This window comes from Mesoplodon densirostris, chromosome 15 (genome assembly GCF_025265405.1).
Source record: "Mesoplodon densirostris isolate mMesDen1 chromosome 15, mMesDen1 primary haplotype, whole genome shotgun sequence".
Classification (NCBI taxonomy): Eukaryota; Metazoa; Chordata; class Mammalia; order Artiodactyla; family Ziphiidae; genus Mesoplodon; species Mesoplodon densirostris.
In genome coordinates, this window is record NC_082675.1 from 23,174,620 (window position 1) to 23,189,895 (window position 15,276).

The 15,276-nt window shown below is 48.4% G+C and overlaps 1 protein-coding gene across 7 annotated transcripts in view; it reads right to left on the reverse strand.

Annotated features, from left to right (window-relative positions):
• ASCC2 (activating signal cointegrator 1 complex subunit 2) overlaps positions 1-13,819 on the reverse strand; it is a 39,583-nt gene extending 25,764 nt beyond the window's left edge. Inside the window, exons 1-7 of one of the 7 annotated variants that reach the window (XM_060118283.1) lie at positions 13,715-13,819; positions 11,687-11,724; positions 11,188-11,352; positions 9,644-9,742; positions 3,566-3,651; positions 3,030-3,200; positions 1,930-2,059 (exon numbers count right to left, since the gene is read on the reverse strand). In XM_060118283.1, coding sequence (XP_059974266.1) covers positions 1,930-2,059; positions 3,030-3,200; positions 3,566-3,651; positions 9,644-9,734 — 478 coding nt within the window. In that variant the 5' untranslated portion in view covers positions 9,735-9,742; positions 11,188-11,352; positions 11,687-11,724; positions 13,715-13,819. Of the gene's footprint in view, positions 1-1,929; positions 2,060-3,029; positions 3,201-3,565; positions 3,725-9,643; positions 9,743-11,187; positions 11,353-11,686; positions 11,725-13,714 lie in introns of all 7 variants that reach the window. The other 6 variants (XM_060118280.1, XM_060118282.1, XM_060118279.1 and 3 more) reach the window with 6 other exon arrangements.
• Between the last annotated feature and the right edge of the window lie 1,457 nt (positions 13,820-15,276).

Sequence of the window (15,276 nt, forward strand, 5' to 3'; positions counted from 1 at the left end):
TGCCCTTGCCTCTACTTACAACCTGCTCCCCCACCTCACGTTTTCTCCAGATTCGTTAAGACTCCTCCCTACAGCTGACCTCACTAAGCCCCGCTTTACTCCCAGATGTGTCCTTTTCTGCCCCAGCAGCCCAAGCAGGCTCTCACCTTCAAACCCACGCTGAAGCCCTGGCCCCCTCCATGGGCTCCCGTCATCACCCTCCCCACCTGCATGCTGCCAGATTAACCTTGTCGCCAGATGGCTCCCCGGCCTGCTCCAAGCTCCTAGGTGCTCCAAGCTCCTAGAGGCTCCCACAGCCTCGTCACAGTAAGAGCTCGCACTTACCAAGTGCCTGTAATGTGTCAGGCTCTGTGCTGAGCACCACTTCATATTTAATCCCCACAACCATCCTACAAGTTGGTCTTCCCTTTCTTCAAGTGAGAAAACTCAGGCTTAGGGTGGCTAACTGACTTGGTCAAGGTGACACAGCCGGGACTAGAGCTGTGGATTGGCCAGTTCAACTCTAGAACCTGCCTTCTTAGCCACCAAACGATACTGCTCCCCAGGTGCCAAAGCCTGGCGTGGAGCCCTCCTTGATCTGGCCCCAGCTTCTTCCCCTGTCTCCTGCGCTGCCCTCCCAGAATGCTCCACTCCAACTAAACCAGCCTAATAATTGTTTCTCTAACTAATCGTGCCTGCTTGTGTGCACTCACCGCAACCTCTGCTAGAGTATAATTATTAAGGGTCTTTCCTGGGGAAAATAAAAGAAATTAACTGATGATCAGGCAATAATTAGATTTGAATGAGAAACCAGAGGTCGTTCCAATGAAAAAGCTGGATGTGAAATTTCATACACATTATGCTCTGTTTTAAAAAAAATACAAGGAGAAAAGACTAGAAGGGAATAATCACCAAATCATTGTCTCTGGTTGCAGGAATTTAGTAATTGCTTTCCTGTTTCTTTACACTTTATATTCTTTCAAAATTTTCTAAATTAACATATATTACCTTTATTATTGCAGGGGGGGAGGTAGGAAGGAAGGGAAGAAGACATTTCTAGGGATAACTGAGCTCGGTAACTGGGCATTTGGAAGTCTCTATCCTACAATCTCAGGGTGAGGAGTGCTGACAGGGGTGTCCAGGGTGAGTAGCTCTCCGCGCCAGTCCAATGCCATGAGTGGCTATTCAAAGACGAGTCCACTGCGGCACTGTTCCCTCTGTAACTTCCCAACAAAGCTTCCGCCTCTGAGTGAACCTTCCAACCCATGGCCTCCTGGTGGGATCCAACTGCTGATGTCTGTTCCCTTCACAACCCCAAAGGGTCCTCCCTGAACTCTGCCCCCACCTGTTCTCAGCAGCAACGCAAATCTCGACATTTCTGAGGCAGCCTCCTCACCCCTGAGGCAGGGAGTGGCCCAGGGCGAGAGCTTGAGAGTCAGGCCGAAGTGACATAAATCCCAGCCTGGCCACTCCTTAGTCATGGCCTCTCAGGCAAGCCCCTTACATTTAACCTCAGTTTCCTTAACTGTAAATGGGGATGATGACACTACCGACATCACAGGGCGACTGGATCAACTGAGATGATGTATGAGGAGCGTCGGCAGAGTCGCCAGTGAGCACTCAGATACCTGTTAGCTGTCGCCACCGTTCTTACTCTCATTGCCGAAGCAAACTCCCCGACTCCTTCGACTGTTTGACACGTGGCCTAATGCTAGGACTCCAAGATCCTGGAGCAGCTGCGTGATGCCCATTTTTGTCTCCACTCCCCCACCGCCACTTAGTCACTTCTTTCAGGGTTGACACACACGTCCACTAAGACATTTCCAAGCACCACCCACTGCTGCTGCTCTGAATCCCCCTGTGCTCATCCGGGCGCCCGCCTTTGGAATGTGGGGGCCATCTCTGTGCCCCCCCCCACCCTGCCGCCCCCAGGCCACAGGCCCTACTCACCTATCATCTTCTGCAGCAGCGGGGAGTTGCCTTTTCCAAAGAGCACGCAGAGGTCCAGGATCTTTGGGATGTCAAACAGGAAGTTGTTGTAGAGGATTTCTCCAAAAGCAGAGGGGGAAATGAAGTGATCCTAAGGAACAGTGCAGGAAGGATGAGAGACTTTCCAAAAACTGTGCATTGCAGGGTAATAGCAAGCTCACAAGAAACAACTTTCAGGTCCATCAGCAGGGACCTGGCTAACAGAAGAAGCTCTGTCCACACCGCGGATACGTCCGAGCCTCGTGGACTGACCTGGAGCAGTGGTCACACTTCATCTTAATGTAAACAGAAGCAAAAGCTCACTATAAAACTATCAGCTGGGGAATCATTCTAAAATGTCTATGTGTAACTCACCAAGATGTCTGGGATTGTTTAAAATACTCCAAGAAAAACAGAAAACTCAGGGGGAAGGAGCAAACAAGATGTCTATACCTGTTGAACCCAGGTAATGGGTATGTGGGAGTCATTATACTTTTGTGTATATTTGAAAATTTCCATGTAACAAGTTAAAAAAACAAAAAAGCAAGATACTATTTTTAAAATAAATATGCGCACACACACACACACACACACATTGAAAGGAAAAAAGTTTCCTGAAGGAACATGCACCTTGACAGTGGTCATTTTGAGGGGAGGGAATTTTGTGGATGACTTTCATTATCTACAAAATATTTCTGTTATGTTTGAGTTGTTTAGAGACAGCATTATTATTTTTAAAATCAGGGGGAAAAAAGTAAAGGTTTTTAAAAAGCACATACGAGTTCCTCTAAAAACTCAGAATCAATGTTTTCACCCTCTGACGCACAAGGAGGGCACAGTCACGCGCCACCTGGCACAGGGCCCTCGGCTCCCCATTGATGAAAACATTGGGTGTAACGCAGGCGACCCGGTGACTTAGAGGATAAGGGAGGTGGCACAGATTTCTTCCCCAATGGTGGGAATAAAAGCAGAGGGGAGACAGAGGAAACATGATACTTCCAGAGCCTTCCTTCCCAGGGCTGAGAGCCTGGCACAGAGGTGTCAGGTGGCGGTGGTGACCTGTCACGGGATCCGGGGCTTACTTTGGATTCCTTGTGAGTGGACATGCGAAGGAAGGTGAGAAAAACACTTCGGTGGAGGCGCTTCTCCATGTCAACGACCTCAGGGGCCGGGGCCACCCACTCGTCGAACTTTCGGGGGACATAGTGCAGGTAGGAGTCCAGGCACTTCTGCAGAGTCTCGTCGAAGACAACCTAAACCAGGCGACAGAGGACAGCAAGGGCTCGTCACTGAGGCCCAAGGGCGTGTGGGTGGACTGTGCAGGGCTCACGGCCCATCAGCCCTGGCCTGTGGCAAACACTCCAACCCCAAGGGACCGAAGAGGTATAAATGAGCCGAGGGCTAAACACGAGTTTCTAAAAATGACGTGTTGGAAGGCGTTGTGTAAACATCACTAAGACTGTGATACAAGTCAGAGCAATCCAAACCACAATTTGCTGTTAAGGATCCAGTGTAAGAAGGAGAGAAAAAAAGCATCTTCTGGAAGAGGAAAACAACAGCACCCAACCAATGGCATGTCATGTGCTTTGTCTTAGCGTGAATTTTGATAGAATGTTACCTGGCACCAGAATTTATCGTGAGGCAGGGCCAGGAGCCAGTCGAGGTCATTGGCTACGAAGGTGGCGCGTTCCAGGTACTCCTCCACTAGGGCGGGAATGTTGTCTTTAGGGGGCGGTTTGTATAACACAAAATACCGGTCTGCCTTCTGCTCGGGGTGCTACGGATCCAAAAACCACGTGTTAACGTGGCAGAGGTTAGTCAGTGAGGGCCCATTTGCCAACCCACAGCAATGACAACACTGGGCTGTTCCAACCGGTGACCCTCAAGCATAAAGAACTGAGTGTCTCTGACAAAGGGGGCTTGGTTGCAGCCAGGGAACACCAGGCGGGCATTAAATACCATGTTTTTTGGAGAATATTTAATGACACGGGGAAAGGTTAAGGGAAGAAAAAGCAGGACACAAACCTCTCTATTTTATAAAACCAGTTTGGGGAGTAAAAAAAAAAAGTACACATATTTAACACATTCACACACTGGTACAGATTTTTTTAAAAAGTGTGTGTGGGGGGGCAACCCCCCAAAGCTAACACTGGCTATCTCTAGTGGAAGGGATTATGACTTGACTATATTTTCCCATTAAAAAAAAGAACATGTATTATTTTTAAAATTATTTTTTAAATCATACAAGTGAGGCATTGAGCATCCTTTCTTTCAAAAACTCACAATAGTACAGAAAGGTGAGTTGCCTGGCCCATACCCCCAGCCCCTGTGTCAACCCAGAGGTAACCCCTCACCATTCCCTGAGCATCCTCACAGACCTTTTCTAAGTATTTACATTAAAATGTGCCCATATGAGGCATTGTTTGGACCCATTTTCATCTTTCTGACACAAACAGTATACTGTACATATCATTGTGCTATATCGTATAATCAGAAAAAAACCTCAATATTTTTTTAAAAGATGCTAATCAGGTAATTGCAGGTCTCAGCTTAGCATCACAAGCTCTCTCTTGCAACCCTTACCTTGCCATGAACAAATCTTACTTTGTTCACCATAAAGAGGAGAGGATGAGCTCAGTTTTCTCCTCTGACTACATAAGGGCTGCTTTCTCTTGGGGTGGGGGGGAGGTGAGAACAGGAAGAAGGCTGGGCTGCGTCTCAGCTATTATCAACCACAATCCACCCACTTCCAGGTCTGTCAATCGAGGGGGGACAGGAAACCACAGCTGATTGGTCAGTCTCCTCGAGAACCACCTACACCTCCCAACTGCCTAACGCAAGTTTGCAAACTGTGGAGTCTCTTGAGTCCTGCAGGATTCCTTGGGGGTCACCTGCCAGGTGGGTCTTCAGGACCCCTCCCATTTAAATCAGAATTTATACAAAAGGAATCCTGCTGCCTGAAACAAGTTCAAAACTACTCTCTAGGCCCTAATTTCACTTCCTTGGTTTTTGAGTTCCCCTCCTGCCTTTGTCTGTTGACATCTCACCTCTTAGGTCACTTCTCAGGCCAGGCTACTCACCCCACTTGCCCAACAGACACACACATACACACACCCCTGAGAGTCTACCTCCCTACAATCCTACACATTTACTGGCACCCTGCTGCGCACATGAAGAAAGGCATCCGTGTGCTTCCAGAGCCCACTCTGCAGAGGGGAAGATGCACATCTAAGCTATCAAATGAGCACAACACAGACAGCTCAAACCCGGAAGAGGGACTGTGAGAGGGCAACAGGTGATTAACTGCGCCTGGAGGACGAGGGGCCGCTTCCCAGGGCCGGCAGCATCTGAGCTGGCCCTTGGACGATGAGAAGGATTTTTAGGTGGAAAACACAGTATTTTTATGGAAGCATAAAAATGGGCCATTTAAAAAAAAGGGGGGGGGGCGCACAGATTGCACCAGGCGGTGGGAGATGGATTTGGAGGGAGAGATGCTGGAAGGATAATAAAAGCCATCACTCACGGAGGACCTGCCTTGTGCGGGCTGCTGAGTAGGCCTGTCCCCCGGCCCATTTCTTTTTTACCTACAACAACTATTTCAAAAGGAGACAGTATTCTCCCCATTTTACAGAGGAGGAAACCAAGACTCAGTCAGATTCAGGAACTTTGCCAAGGTCACAGGGCTAAGGAAGCAATTGAGGCAGGATTTGAACCAAACCTGACACTGCAGACCTACTAAATGACCTAAGGTACCACGTGTCACCCTAGTCTCACTGCTCATCCTTCTCACCCCAGCTCTGGCCTCATCTCCTCCAGGAAGTCTCCCAAGTCCCACCCTGACTAGGTTATGGGTTTCACCTGGGCTCCCCAACACCTGCACTCTGTGCTTCCCCGACTGTAGCACTTGTTAAACTGTATCAGAAGTGCTTGCAGATCCGTGGTTGCTGTGGAAGGGAACAGAGGAAGGGATAGATTATAGCGGGGGCACCAGGACACTTTCGGGAGTAGTAGAAATGTTCAGTATCTTTTTTTTTTTCTGGCCACACCACACAGCATGCGGAACTTCCCCGACCAGGGGTACAAGGGATAGAACCCGTGGCCCCTGCAGTGGAAGTGCAGAGTCTTAACCACTGGACCACCATGGAAGTCCAGAAATGTTCATTATCTTGATTATGGTGATGGTTTCATGGGTGTATGCAGATGTCAAAACCAATCAAATCGCATACTTTAGATAAATACATGCAGTTTATTGTTCTCCAATGATACCTCAATAAAGTGATATAAAAGGGAGGGCCTGCCTTCTCCTTCTCCCCCACTACCCTGCAGGTCTCTGGAGAGAGTTTGAGTTTTGCTCACCACAGCAGTCCCAACCCCTAGAACAGTGCCTGGCATTGAGCAGACTCTCCATATACATTTGCTGATTGAACAAAGGAATGCATGGAGGTAATGAAGGACCAGATCCTGCCAGGGTCTCTGAAGGACCTTCAATGCCACGCTCAAGAGTAGGGGCCATTGGGGATTTCCCTGGCGGTCCAGTGGTTAAGACTCCATGCTCCCAATGCAGGGGGCATGGATTCGATCCCTGGTCAGGGAACTAAGATCCCACATGCCGAGTGGTGCAGCCGAAAAAGAAAAAAAAAAAAAAAATGAGTAGGGGGCATGGAAGATTCCAGGGCAAGGAGCAGCAGGCTCCAACTGTATCTTCTACCCTTCAGGCCTGGCTTAGGTCCCATTGCTGCATGAAGCTTGCTGAACATTCTCTGCCCCTCAAACTTCTGCTCTGTTTATCCTGATAAGAAACTATTTTGGACTGTTCTCCAAATGCTCCACTTATATGAGTCTTGTCTTTCTCAACAGCCCATTCACCCACTTTGGCCCAAGACTTGATTTCTTTTGGATCTTCAATAGTAAGTATGTGCATCTGCACGGTAACTACTCAATAAACATTAGCTTCAGCTATCACTCTGCAGAGGCAGCATGATGGCTGTCCCTTTGCTGGAGATCTTCTTCTCCCAAGTTGGGACTAAAGAGACAAATACAGGGCAGGTACATCTCTGAGGACAATCTTTCAGGAGCTTCTAGTGGCCTGCAGCACAGCCAAAAGACTGCTCCTCAATCAAGCAGCTGTCTTCCTTAGCTCGTCCCTCTTCCCGCCCTACACCCCATTCATAATGCCGCTGTCACCGTCACAGCTGTCATCACCGTCTTCATTGAGTGCTCACTATGTCCTAGGTTCACTGCTAATTCACAGGCATCTCATTTAATCCTCACAGCCACCCCCGCAAGGCTGGTTCTACTGTTACCCTGTTTTGGATCCTGAGGCTTAGAGACGTTAAGTAACTTGCCCAAAGTCACAGGGCCAAGTCTGTGTGACATTAAACACAAAGCCGGGCTCCTTAACTCTGCTTCCACCCCAGGTGGTTGGTGTAGGAGTCAGGCTCTCAGGAGCCCAGGCCAATAGACTCAGGTCCTCCTGCCAGGTCCACCCTCCTCCCATTGCTCTGCCCGGCTAGTGCCTATTCACCCTTCAATACCCAGTTCAGGATCCCCCTCTTTCTGGAAGGGGTCCCTGGCAGTGTGTGCTCTCCCACCACCCTAAGACCTCCCCATACCCATACACCCTGCTGGTCTGGATCAGCAGCCTGGACTTCCTTCCCTCATATCCTGATCATGCTGCAGAGAACTACCAGTCTGCTTTCTCCCCTCAAGGGCAGGAACCACGTCTTTTCTCTTTGTAGCTCCAGTGCCTGTCACAAAGCATGGCTAGGGTCCTTGACTCATTTACTGAATGTCTCCTGAGAGCTACTATGTGCCTGGCACTGGAAAACCATAACAAAGGGAAGGGCCCAGTCTCTGTTCCCACGGAGCCCACAGTCTAGCAGCCCAGGTGTCCAGTACACGGGGAAGGACTGAGGTGGGAAATCAGACCCAAGGAACCCATCTCCACCAGCGCCGACCAACAGAACCTCTGCAGTGACGGAACTGCTCTAGACCTGGTCCGTGCTGGCCAATACAGTAGGCTCTCACCACATGGGGCTATTTTAACTTAAATGAACTAAAACTAAATTAAAAATCCAGTTCCTCAGTTGAACTAGCCACAATTTCAAGAGCTCAACCACCACACGTGGTGAACAGCTAACATATTGGACAGAACAGTTCTCAATTTTCTGATCAATAAGCCCCTTACATAAAAAGATTATGAATACAAGGATATATTGCACAACACAGGGAACACAGCCAACATTTTATAATAACTATAAATGGAATATAACCTTTAAAATTGTGAATCACTATATTATACACCTGAAACATATAATGTTGGACATCAACTCTACTTCAATTTAAAAAAAAAGTTATAAAAAAGAAACAAGAGGCTTTATAGCAGAAAGGTTAAGGGTATGGGCTCTAGGGGCAGCCTAGCTGTGTTCCCATCCTGGCTCCCCTCATTTTCCAGTTTTATGACCCTGAACTTTTAGTTTCCTCATTTGTAAAATGGGGACAACCAAAATGCCTACTCAGAGGGCTGTGGTCCGGCTTACATGAGATAATCCCGGTGAAAGGTTTGGCCCAGAGCGAGTGCTCTATACATTTTATTTTTTTATTTTTTAAAAATTTATGGCTATATTGGGTCTTCGTTGCTGCACACGGGCCTTCTCTAGTTGCGGCGAGCAGGGGCTCCTCTTTGTTACGGTGCACGGGCTTCTCATTGCAGTGGCTTCTCTTGTTGTGGAGCACAGGCTCTAGGCGCTTGGGCTCAGCAGTTGTGGCTCGCGGGCTCTAGAGCACAGGCTCAGTAGTTGTGGCACACAGGCTTAGTTATTCCGCGGCATGTGGGATCTTCCCGGACCAGGGCTCGAACCCGTGTCCCCTGCATTGGCAGGCGGATTCTTAACCACTGAGCCACCAGGGAATTCTTAACCACTGAGCCACCCTCTATAAATATTAAGTACTATTATTAGAGAGTAGTTAGGAAATAATAGGAAGCCATCCAGAAAGCAGGAAATAAAACACCAAGCTCTTGTTTCCCACAATTTTACTCAAGCTCCCAGAAAATACTTCCTCCCACCTTGTTCAAGTAAGCTCATATTCTTGGGAAAAGAGCAAGGGGGTATGGGGACTCCAGTCCCCGCGTCTGTCTCCTTCTCCAGCACCCTGGCACCTCTCTGAGGCTCTAATCTCTCCCCACAGCTGGTAATCGGCATGCTCACAGCCTCCTTAATTTTCAGTCTCACAGGCCCTGCCAGGTCTGTGTGTGGCGCTTCTCAGTCCGCTCAGAACTGACCTCTGAAATCAGTGTGCCCTGCTAAAGTGGATAGCAGCTGGTACAGCTCTGAAAAAGGCCCATCCGAAACCTGAGCACCTCCCACAGGGTCCAATCCCCAGACCCAGCTTTGGGCCAGCCCCACTGCTAGCCAGCTCAGGCTGAGTCAGAACTGCCATCAGACTTTGATTCAAAATGAAATGCTTTGCAGGCAAGGTGTGGGGTGGTGACATGGAAAATACCACTCAAATTCAAGCTGCTCGGAAAGGAAACTTCTACGATGGGCCTGGAAGGACCTAATAGCGTCCCGACTACTGAATTACACACTGTGGCCCTTGGGTCATTCTAGAACAGATAAAGAAGGAATTTACTTTTTGCTTCTGAAATTGCAAGAATGATAATATCAGGCTGAACGGCCTCAAGGCACCGGCTCACCAGCGCTGGTGAAGTCCTCAGCTTCCCTGTCTTCAGGTCCTTGTGGGTGATCTGGAGTTGGTCCAGGGGCAGAGCTGGCATTGTGCTGCATTGACCCTCCTGAAAGGAATATGGATGGGAAGAAGACAGCAGACACAGAGGCTCCTGGGGGCAGAGGCCTGCTTTGGGGCTGATCCCAGAGCCAGGAGAGAAGCTTCAGCCTCTGGCCTCAAAGGCTTCAAAGGCCTGGTTCCTGTACCTACTAATCTAGACCAAAGTGACTTTTTTGCCTAAAGCAGCAGTTATCAGCTGAGGAGGAAAACACTCCCCAGGTGACTCCTGAAATATTCCCACCCAATTTGAGAAGTACTGGTTAAAAGTACCTAGATTATCTTTATTATGGCTCCAGGTCTGTGCCCTCCTTGGCCTGTGAACTCTGTGAAGACAGTACCTGGGCTCTCCTTCTCTTGCTACCTTTCCTGTGACAAGCACAGGCTTGATACAGACGTGGCTTCATCCAATATTTCATGAACAACTGAATATGAGGATACTTTTCTTACCACTCTAACCAGATTTTAAGTCTTTTGCGGGTTGGAGCCATGGGCCTTTCTTCACTTGCAGAGGGAGTTAAGAGTTTACAACCTTTCTAAGCTTCAGGAAAGAAGGACACGGATAAACAGGAGGACCAGGGAGGTCAACAGAATTCACAGAAAACTGCCAGAGCGAGCTCCTTTCTAGAGAGGCACAAACTGGCCTCAGAGTCAGTGAGCAGCGGACACCACGTCTCCTGTCTTCCCATCCAATGCTCTTTTCTCAATACAACTTGGCCTGACCTGCGGAAAGACATGCGTATTGGCTGAATCATGGTACAGAAGTGACTCAGGCCTCAGACATGCCACAAAAGGCCAGCACAGTCTCAATGACGACATGAAGACATATCAAGCCTGGGATGAGGAAATCATCACCTCCTGACCCCTCACAGAGGAGCTGAGGGGCATGGTCAGCCATGAGTTACTGGAGTCCCAGATCTCAGATATTAGGCCTGGCCCTGGTGTTATGAAGACAGACTGATAAAGCAGGGTCTCTGCCCTGGGGGAGCTTCTGATCCAATAATAATAATGACAATAGCAGCAGCGGAAGCATGCTTCTCATGTGCTGGTGCTCTTCTCAGTGCTTTTCTCAGCATGAACTCGCTTTATACACCTTAAGTTGCTTTACATGTATTAATGCTCGTAACAACTCTAAGGTTGGTACTATTATTACCTTCATTTTATCAATAAGGTAACAGAGGCTTGGAGAAGATAAGAAACTTGCCCTAGGTCTCAGAGTTAGTGGCTGGTGAAGCAGGCTGGCTCTTAACCATTCACTGTACTGAGTCTAGTGCACTTGAGCTGGTGGGGGCTGTGGCTGTCGGAGAAGCATTTCTAGAGGAGTGCCTGAAGGCTCAGGAGAGCCTGAGTTGAGTCTTGAGAGTGGAGAATGGCCAGGGAAGAAGGGTGTCCCAGGCAGAGGAAACGGCAGGAGCAAAGGTAAGGAGGTAGGAAGCAGCTTGGTATACGAGGAACCTTGGTTCAGCGGCTGCTTTAAAGACTGTGAAGATATCCATCTTCACATGGGATGCAAAGAGAGAGGTCCAGTCTGTCTAGTCCTCGAGGCTTGTTCCAGCTCTAGGATCGCAGTGGATAGTGGATCAGATACATGGTCCCCGTGTCTGAGCTTTCATCTTTCACCTTTGCAAAATGTAGATAACACCATCTGTTGTATATACATTACTTCTAATCAAGTTACTATCTTACTAGCCTTTTGCAATAACCCAGATAAGAACGACAAGGATTATTATGCTCAGATGTCCAAAGAGGGGCCCTGATTTGCTCAGGTAAATACATGAGTGGCCAAGTTGAAACTGAAGCCCAGCTCTTGTGCCTGGGCACCTGGGTCTCTTGTGCTGAATATGTTAAAAATACTTCTTTCCTAACCCCTCAGCGATGCTGGGAGGGCAGCTGGAAACATCAGTGGTCAGCTCACCAGTGCAGAAGTCACAAGCCCAGTCCTTTCCATACTCACCTTCCAAAGTCAGTAGTGGGAGTATCCAGTGTGGGGACCTAAGGTGGGGAAAGAGTCATAATGAGGAGGTGGCTCTCCACCCTTATAATTCTAGGCCCCAAGGTTCAGGCCTAGACAGGTAGAGACAGCACCTGCTTTTGGAAGAAATCTACTCCTACAAGCCAGTGCCTGTTCAGACCCAGGCTGGTGTGATGGTTGAAAGAGAGGTTTATAGTTCTACAGCCTGGGTTCAAATCCTGGCTCCATCCTACCCATGTTGAGACCTTGAGACAGTTCCTTAACTTCTCTAAGCCTTGATTTCCTCATCTGTAAAATCGGGATGATAACAGTACATAATCTCATAAGCTCTCAGGGTTGATATGATAAATAACCAGCACTAAGTCATCAGGATAGTACTTGGCACATAATAAGCACTCAGTAAAGTTCACTTGTTGTTATTATTCAAGTCCCAATCATAAGCAGAGCATTTTGGGCTTCCTCAGTTACTCGACAAACACTAACTGAATACATTCTGGATCCTGGGCATGTAAATGACTATCATTCCGTGTAGTTAGAGCTGTAACTGGAAATTTCCAGAACAAGCAGAGCAGAGAAAGGAAGGATGTCACAGAGAAGATGACTTACAACCTGGCTGTTGAAGGATAGGAGGAAAAGATGAAAAGGAAGGACATTCCAAGCAAAGAGCAAGCATGAGTAAAGGCTCAGAGCCTGTGGCTCTGAAGGAAGAGGGAGACATTTGGGATGGCTGAAAACACAAGGTCAGAGAGGGGGTGACAGAAGTGGAGAGAAGAGGTTGGATAGGAAAGATGGAGCCATTTTAAAAAGAGCCTCAAATGCTATGCTGAAGGTTTTGGCCTTTCATTTGAAGGCAGTGAGGCGTCATTTAAGTAGAGGAGAGACACCATCAGAAAGAGAAGATAATAACCTGGTGCAGGAGAGGCCTTCTATGAACCACTGGAGAGCAAAAACTGTGTTAATTAACTGTGTTAATAGGCCATTCAAAGAGTTTTTGAGTACCCACTATGTGCCAGGCACGGAAGCCTGCCTGGAGAATCCTAAGGCGGGCAAGTAACAGACCTGATTCTGCCATTCATAGAGTTTACAGTCTTGATGGTTAAGACAGATGTGAACCAGACAGCCATACAAATACGTAAAACTCAACACCGTGAGTATGCTATGCAGGTAAGGCCCTTGGGACTATAACAGCATTTAACGGAGAGAACTAACTTGAGGGAGAGAGGATGTCAAGGAAGTTTTGAGTTTTCATCTCAAGTGTGAGTAGAAATTAACTAGGCAATGACTGGACTCTAAGTTCCAAAAGAATAAGGACAATGATCATGATGATATCTGTGCCCCACCAATGCATCCTCAGTGCCAAGCAGGGCAGTCGATGCCACAAATTAGGAAAGGGCCCCATATTGACCAATTTCAATAAGTCCTGGGAGCATCCCCAGGGATACTGCTGCCTCAGTTTCTGTCTTCACCCTTCTGGTCTCAATTCAATATTACTCTTCTCAGAGACCTCACCAGACTGCCCTATCTAAAGTATTCACTACCCTAGTTACTGTCATATCTTTAATTACCTAGCGCATGTATTTGTCGTTGACTGTCTCCGCCCATTAGACTGTAAGCTCCATGAGGGCGGGAGCCTTGTCTGTCTTGCTCTGTTTGTATCCCCAGTGCCTAGATCTGTGCCCGGCACACAGAAGGCGCTGGACATATATTTGTTGAACGAATTAATGAACGTTGAGGAAACTGAAGCTCGGGGTGAAGTGGGAGGATCGTGACTCGTCCAAGGCCAAGGTCACTCTCGAGCCGATCCTCGAATCCGAGACTCTAAGCTCTGGCGGCCTAATTGGGCGGGGGTCGGTGGAGGGGTAGGAGGAACGGGGCGACTCGCGGCCCCGGGGGCAGCGTAACCCTTGGCCCTGCCGTGTAGGCAGGGAGGCCCAAGGCCGCGTAAGGCACGGTTGCGGCCCTTCCCAGGCCCGATGCCCCACATCCGGCAGGGCCCAGCCACGCACTCACCTCGGCGGCTCCACTGCCGGCGCTGTACCGCCGCCGCCACAGCCGCCGCGTTCCACGATGACAGTTCCCACAGCGCCGGCACTTCCGGGGTCAAACTGCGATTCCGCAAGCGCAGACAGGAAGCCTCGGCCCGGCCCCGCCCCCGAAGCCAACTGCCGCCGGGAAGCCGGGCCCGGGGCCACGCCCACAGCCGCAAGACTCTGGCCCCATAAGGAACAGCCTGGCTGTAGCCACGCCCACTGTCCCCCCTTAGCTCCCTTCTTGCTTTTGCAGAGAGAATGGAAGGTGGGCGGAGAGCAGGTATGGTTCCACCTCTTGGAAAAAACAAGTATGATACCTGGGTTCTTAGGATCCCAGGCTTCCACCTCCTTCCTTAACCTACTCAGTCATAATCTCAAATCCAGGAGGAATTCTGCAGCTGAATGCTGCAAGCTGTGTCAGAACACTGAATGCTTCCCTTTATTGGCATCATTTTTTCAGGCAAACTGAGCATCCAATGATATGGAAGGGACAGAAAAAAAAGTGCCGGTAACTCCATGTTTTTTTCTTCTGGCATCACATCCATTGGGCACACAGGAAATATAATTTGTATCTTGATGGTTGGTTGGAGGACAATAATGTGAGGCAGCCTTTGGTACAGAGAAAGCTTAAAATAGGACTTCTGGCAAAAGTGTATGGATTGGTTTCACCTGATGGGTATTAATATCACTGAAGTTTTAGAGCTAAATAACATGACTATAAAAAGACAAAAACATCCAATAAGGCACCTGACTTCTCTAAACATGTCTCAGTTTCCTCATCTGTCAAAAGGGGTCATTGATACCCACTTCATCATCATTAGGAGACTTAATGAGATAGTAGACAATAGCAAGCACATAGTAAGTGCTCAAAAAATTGAGTAGAGAGAAAGGAAGGAAGAAAGAAGAGGAGGAAGGGAGGGAGGAAGGAAGGAAGGAGACTCCCTATCAGTTGGAGTGTTAACCCTTATATTTATTTCATCTTTGTTTTCTCTTCTTTGCCTGAAAAGATTAATGAGGAATGTGAGCTTCCAAAGGAGGCATCCTTGTCTGAGCTATCATATGTCCAACTGAAATGAAATTAAAAAGCCACTATAGGGACTTCCCTGGTGGTCCAGTGGTTAAAAATCTGCCTTCCAATGCAGGAGTCGTGGGTTCAATCCCTGGTTGGGGTAACAGGGGTCCCACATGCTGCGCGACAACTAAGCCCGCGCACTCTAGAGTCTGCGCACCACAAGGAAAGATCCCACATGCCGCAACGAAGATCCTCTGTGCTGCAACTAAGTCCCGATGCAGCCAAAAAAAACAAAAAACAAAAAACACTTTAACAGGAGAAACCTTAAACCATGTATTAGTTACACACAAGTATGGAGGAATGTGGGGGCCTCTATTCTCTACATTAAAAGAAACACAATGACAACTAACTTACTTTAAGAGCAATTATTTGGGTTGGCAAAGGAGGCGAGTGTCTGTGGTGCTCATAATCAGTCAAGTCTAGGGATAGCTAAAGAGAAAAACTGTCAGGAGTTGGAGCTAGAAAATCAG